This window comes from Alosa pseudoharengus, unplaced genomic scaffold, assembly GCF_046254945.1.
Source record: "Alosa pseudoharengus isolate Yale_2024_CS ecotype anadromous, Long Island Sound unplaced genomic scaffold, YU_APseudo_1.1 YU_APseudo_1.1_scf_13, whole genome shotgun sequence".
In the NCBI taxonomy this organism is placed as follows: Eukaryota; Metazoa; Chordata; class Actinopteri; order Clupeiformes; family Clupeidae; genus Alosa; species Alosa pseudoharengus.
In genome coordinates this window covers 24,184,587-24,189,586 of record NW_027468598.1, presented here as the reverse complement: position 1 = coordinate 24,189,586, position 5,000 = coordinate 24,184,587, and the positions used below count along the sequence as shown (strand labels likewise).

The following is a 5,000-nucleotide window of genomic DNA, read 5'->3' as shown; positions in this document are numbered from 1 at the left end:
AGTTTGCTCTTCACGTCTGGAAACGTGACCGTGGCCAAGGAGAGACACAGTCCAGCTGTGTGTGTGTGTGTGTGTGTGTGTGTGTGTGTGTGTGTGTGTGTCCACCCTCTGGTTTATGCCGCGGAGCAGACTGTACCGGCCTCTGGAGGTGTGTCCTGATGAATCTGTCTCCACTGGCCCATCTGCACACGCTCAGATGAGTGTGAATGAGTCGCAGCATCTCTCATTTGTATCCCTTAAGACATAATTTCCTGCTGTCTCATCTACTTAAGGCTTATTCCACCCTGGAGTGTGTGTGTGTGTGTGTGTGTGTGTGTGTGTGTGTGTGTGTGTGTGTGTGTGTGTGTGTGTGTGTGTGTGTGTGTGTGTGTGTGTGTGTGTGTGTGGTTGCATTTGGTGGTTTAAGTGTGTTAGTTTCCTCTAATGGTAGTTGTCATTGGTCTGCCATGAAGGAAAACAGCAGCTCTCCTCTGTTTCTTTGTTGTCATGGCGCTAATCGGAATGCCACCATCGATTATCTGTGTGTTGGTGAGCAACTGGAGGTTGTAGGAAACTATTCATCAGTGTCCATGATCACAGGATGCAATTTGCAGATTGAATGTGATTAAAGTGTGATTGAGAGAGCTGCTGTTACATGATGTTGAACCATCCTCTTTCTCTCTCTCTCTCTCTCTCTTTCTCTCTCTCTCTCTCGCTTTTATTCTGTTTCTCTCTCTTGGATTGCTGATTATGCATGTGTTTGTGATTTCATTCTATACGGAGAGTTTCCATTGAGTTCCCATTGACTTAACCCTTCCCTCTGTTTGGTTCTGCAGTTCTGCGAGATGACTTCAGGCAGAACCCGGTGGACGTGATGGTGGCGGCAGGTGAGCCGGCCGTCATGGAGTGCCAACCCCCCCGTGGGCACCCCGAGCCAACCATCTCCTGGAAGAAGGACGGCTTCAACATCGACGACAGAGATGAGAGAATCACGGTAGGTCATCAAGTTAATGTGTGTGTTTGTGTGTGTGTGTGTGTGTGTGTGTGTGTGTGTGTGTGTGTGTGTGTGTTTCTGTACATGATTTTGTCTGTTCATGAGAACTTCAGTGGAAAAGTAATCCTCTATTGCCTCTCCAGGTTAATGTGCCCATCTGTTGGACACCATAACTCACGCTGTACTCATGAAAAAAAGTTGCCTACCCAAGAATCTGCAGCTATTCAACTCAACTTTTTTTTGGACCGACAACAGCTGTAGACCTCAACTCGAACCCATCCAGTACATTATAATTAATTGTGTTTTTTTTTTAACTCTCTTATCCGCCATCATAATGGTTGCACACCCTATCATTAGTGCTAGTCCATTAGTCAGGCAACTGCTCATCCATTAACAGGGTGCAGATGAGCCGAGAGATTGGGCATCGGCACAAAGCGACCCCCCGCCCCCCTTCCCACTGCCGCTACCGGGCCAAATGAGTCCGTCGGCGAGAGACGGAGAAGCGGACCTGGCGGAGAAGGTGGGGTGGGGCGAGCGGTGGGGGTGGAGAAAAGTTTGTGCTCAGCAGCCATAGAGAGGCCACAGGGAAGAAGAGGGAAAATGCGAGGACCCCCCCCCCCCCCACACACACTCCCTGATTTATCACGCCTTTGAAGCTCTCGCCATTAATTAGTCGGTTTTTAATTAAGAGCGCTACCACCGCGGTATCAGTCAGCACACTCAGCACTCGGTAGAAAGAGGGAAAAAGGGAGGAGAGGAAGTGAAGCGAGAAACTGTTGGGCCCAGCCCTGGATGGAACTCCATGCTGCTCCGGTCTGTGGTACAACACAGCACTTCCTGTTATTTATGTACTATGTACTTAAAAGAGGAGTGAGGAGGTGTTTTTTTTTTCTTTTTTAAAATGTAATCAAGCCGCTGGCTTTAGTGAGTGTTTAGAAGCTCAACCTGTCATGGCCAGCGCTAAAGCTAACATGGCCAAACAGAGAGAGGAAGGTCAGCAATTCAGCCTTGAGGAAGGTGTGTGTGCGTGTGTGCGTGTGTGTGTGTGTGTGTGTGTGTGTGTGTGTGTGTGTGTGTACTGTATGTGTCTGTTGATTCACACATCATTGGAAATCCTCTACAATGGTTTTGCGTGCACATCTGCTGACTAATGTCTGAGAGGGCTAAAAGAGAGAGAGAGAGAGAGAGAGATGGGGAGAAGGTGAGTCAGTAAAATGACCAGGCACTCAAACGCCCCCAAACTACCACCCTTGCAAATTAAAGTATTTTAAAGTTTTCCCCTGCTTTTGACTCAACTTTGGGCTTTAGTGCAGACACCACCCTCCATGTTGAAACTGATGCACTAAATTGGCTGGTGAGAGACGGCCCAAAAAGCAGCACTGTTGCGACTCTCCCACAGCACCACATGCAGACGTGTGTGTCATGGACGTGCAGACAGAGTCACGTGCAGGATTGAGTCACGCCGAGACCTCGTAAATAACACGCCCCTCACAATCCTTCTGCTGCGGTCCCGACCGACTGCTTTCCTTCCTTCCTCTCGGACTATACCGGGCGCTCGGCTCACACATGGGCTTCAGCCCCTCGGCGGTCCCACTCCTGCAGTTTCAAGGAAGCAGGCGACTAATCTGTTTGAAATTAAATCCAATTAAGCCAAGGCCAAGTCGTGGAAATACATTTGCCAGTGAGGAAGTGGGTTTAAGCGGGCTGTGTGTGCGTGTGTGTTTGTGTGTGTGTGTGTGTGTGTGTGTGTGTTGGTGCTGCAACCTTGTTGAGACCTGTAATCTGTTCCTCTTCACTTGAAGGAACAATGAGAGCTTTACCCTGTCATCAGAGTCCCTAAACACACACACACATACACACACAAGTAGTGACACATACACACACACACACACACACACATACACACACCTGGCTTCCTCTGAATGGTTAGCGCTGTTTCATCCACCCTTCAGCTAATTACACAGTAACACACACACACACACACACACACACACACACACACACACGCACACACATCCACACCCACAAGCAGACAGAAAATAGTATGGGTGTGTTGATGAGGGCACAGCCACATACAGTGGAATGGCACGCTCTCTATTTGTTCTTCACAGAGTGCGTGTGTATGTGTGTGTGCGTGCGTGCGTGCGTGTGTGTGTGCGTGCGTGCGTGCGCGTTTGTGTGTGTGGGTGCGTGTGTGTGTGAGTGCCTGTGTGTTTGAGTGTCTCCACATGTACAGGGGTTTCGCTGAGGACGGCTTTGCATGCCAAAGTGGTGGCGCTGGAGGGAAAGACAAAATAACGGAGGGAGAGGGCACACTCTTCATATGTCACCACTTACCGCAAACACACGTCCCTTTCTTCTGTTACCCTCTGGCCAGCGTGTGTGTGTGTGTGTGTGTGTGTGTGTGTTGTGTGTGTGGAGGGAGGGGGGTAGTTGAGGCCCAGGGTCTGTGACTGTGTTTGAGTTCTGTTCATCATCATGTGACCCCTTACCACACACAAATACACACTCACACACACACACACACACACACACACACACACACACACACACACACACACACACAGGCTGCCGGGAGATGATGGCCTTAGTCGTAATTCAATTGGACTTGCACTAAACATTGCATGCATAGGGTCCAGGTCTTGTTTATGAGCGGTTTCCACAATAACATCCGCACCGGCTCTCCACTGCAGCTCAGCAGGGATGTCCCAGCTCACAGGAGGACCTCTCCTCTTTCCTCTCACTCTCTACCCCCTCTCTCTTTCTCTTTATTCCTCTCTCTATCTCTCAGTGTCTCTCTCTCCCTCTCTTTCTCTTCACCCACTCTCTTTTCTGTCTCTCTCACTATCCCTCTCTCTCTCTCTCTCCTTCCCTCCCTCTCATCCTCACTGGTTGTTGTCTTTGTGCAGGCCCGTGTGAAATGGCTTGAGGAGCTGCATCAGAGCGGGGCTCTTAGAGCCCTACAGTCCGTAACCCGGCCGACATGCCGAGTAGCCCACAGCAGCAGGGCCCGTGCTGGATGCAGGGGCTTTGTTTAGGAAATGAAAACACCCCTGTTTGTTTGAATGGAATTTCACACAGGGGAAGTTCTGAGAGTGTGTGTGTGTGTGGGTGTGTGTATGTGTGTGGGTGTGTGTGGGTGGCTGTGTCTGTGTGTGTGTGTGTGTGTGTGTGTGTGTTATTGTGTGTGTGTTATTGTGTGTGTGTGTGTGTGTGTGTGTGTGTGTGAGTGTTACTGATCTCTCTATATATTTGTGTGTGTGTGTGTGTGTGTGTGTGTGTGTGTGTGTGTGTGTGTGTGTGAGTGTTACTGATCTCTCTATATATATATGTGTGTGTGTGTGTGTGTGAAAGACAGAAAGAGAGAGAAAGACAGAGAAAGAAAGACAGAAAGGGAGAGAGACAGAGAGATTGTGTGTTCCAGATGGGACAGCCAGAGTGAGGGCACTGCCACTGCTCCCCCATGGGGGCTCAGAGCAGCGTCACGCATCCACTCAGAGCCCCGCACACTGAATTGATCGAGGCACAGAAGGCAGAGTGTGTGACTCGCATACTAACCCAAAGACTAGCTGCTCACCGGACAAAAAAATATCTGGCTTTTGAACAGTCAACTAGAAGGCGAGTGAGGAGTTTTGGGAGGATGGTATCAGGGGAGATGAATGCAGGTTTTAATGTGACAAACAGCTGAGACGAAAGCTGCCACCACCAGCCCCCCCCCTCCCAAACACACACAGACACACACACACACACACACACACTTTTCTGTAGGGGGGACATCCTGTCATTCTCCGCCACCATATTTGGGTCATCCTCCGCCCACATGACTGGGGTAGAACATGCTACAGCATGTTGGAACTTAAGCCGTCGCTGCCCACGTTCAGGAGACTGGCGTGAGACTGCTCTCGCCAACTCACTGCTAAAGAACTTTCATAAACAGGGAGCAGACACAGACAAAAAGCACTGCGTCTGGAGAAGCAGTGCAAAAATGCCTCTCACCATGCGTCAAACTCCACAGCTGGCGTGCCGA

General features: G+C 49.9%; 1 protein-coding gene across 1 annotated transcript in view; it reads left to right on the top strand.

Annotated features, from left to right (window-relative positions):
- The window catches only part of robo1 (roundabout, axon guidance receptor, homolog 1 (Drosophila)), a 212,240-nt gene that overhangs the window by 152,131 nt on the left and 55,109 nt on the right, over positions 1 to 5,000 (top strand). Inside the window, exon 3 of the mRNA XM_076282606.1 lies at positions 816 to 973. Within this exon, the coding sequence (XP_076138721.1) occupies positions 816 to 973 (158 nt within the window). The remainder of the gene's footprint in view (positions 1 to 815; positions 974 to 5,000) is intronic.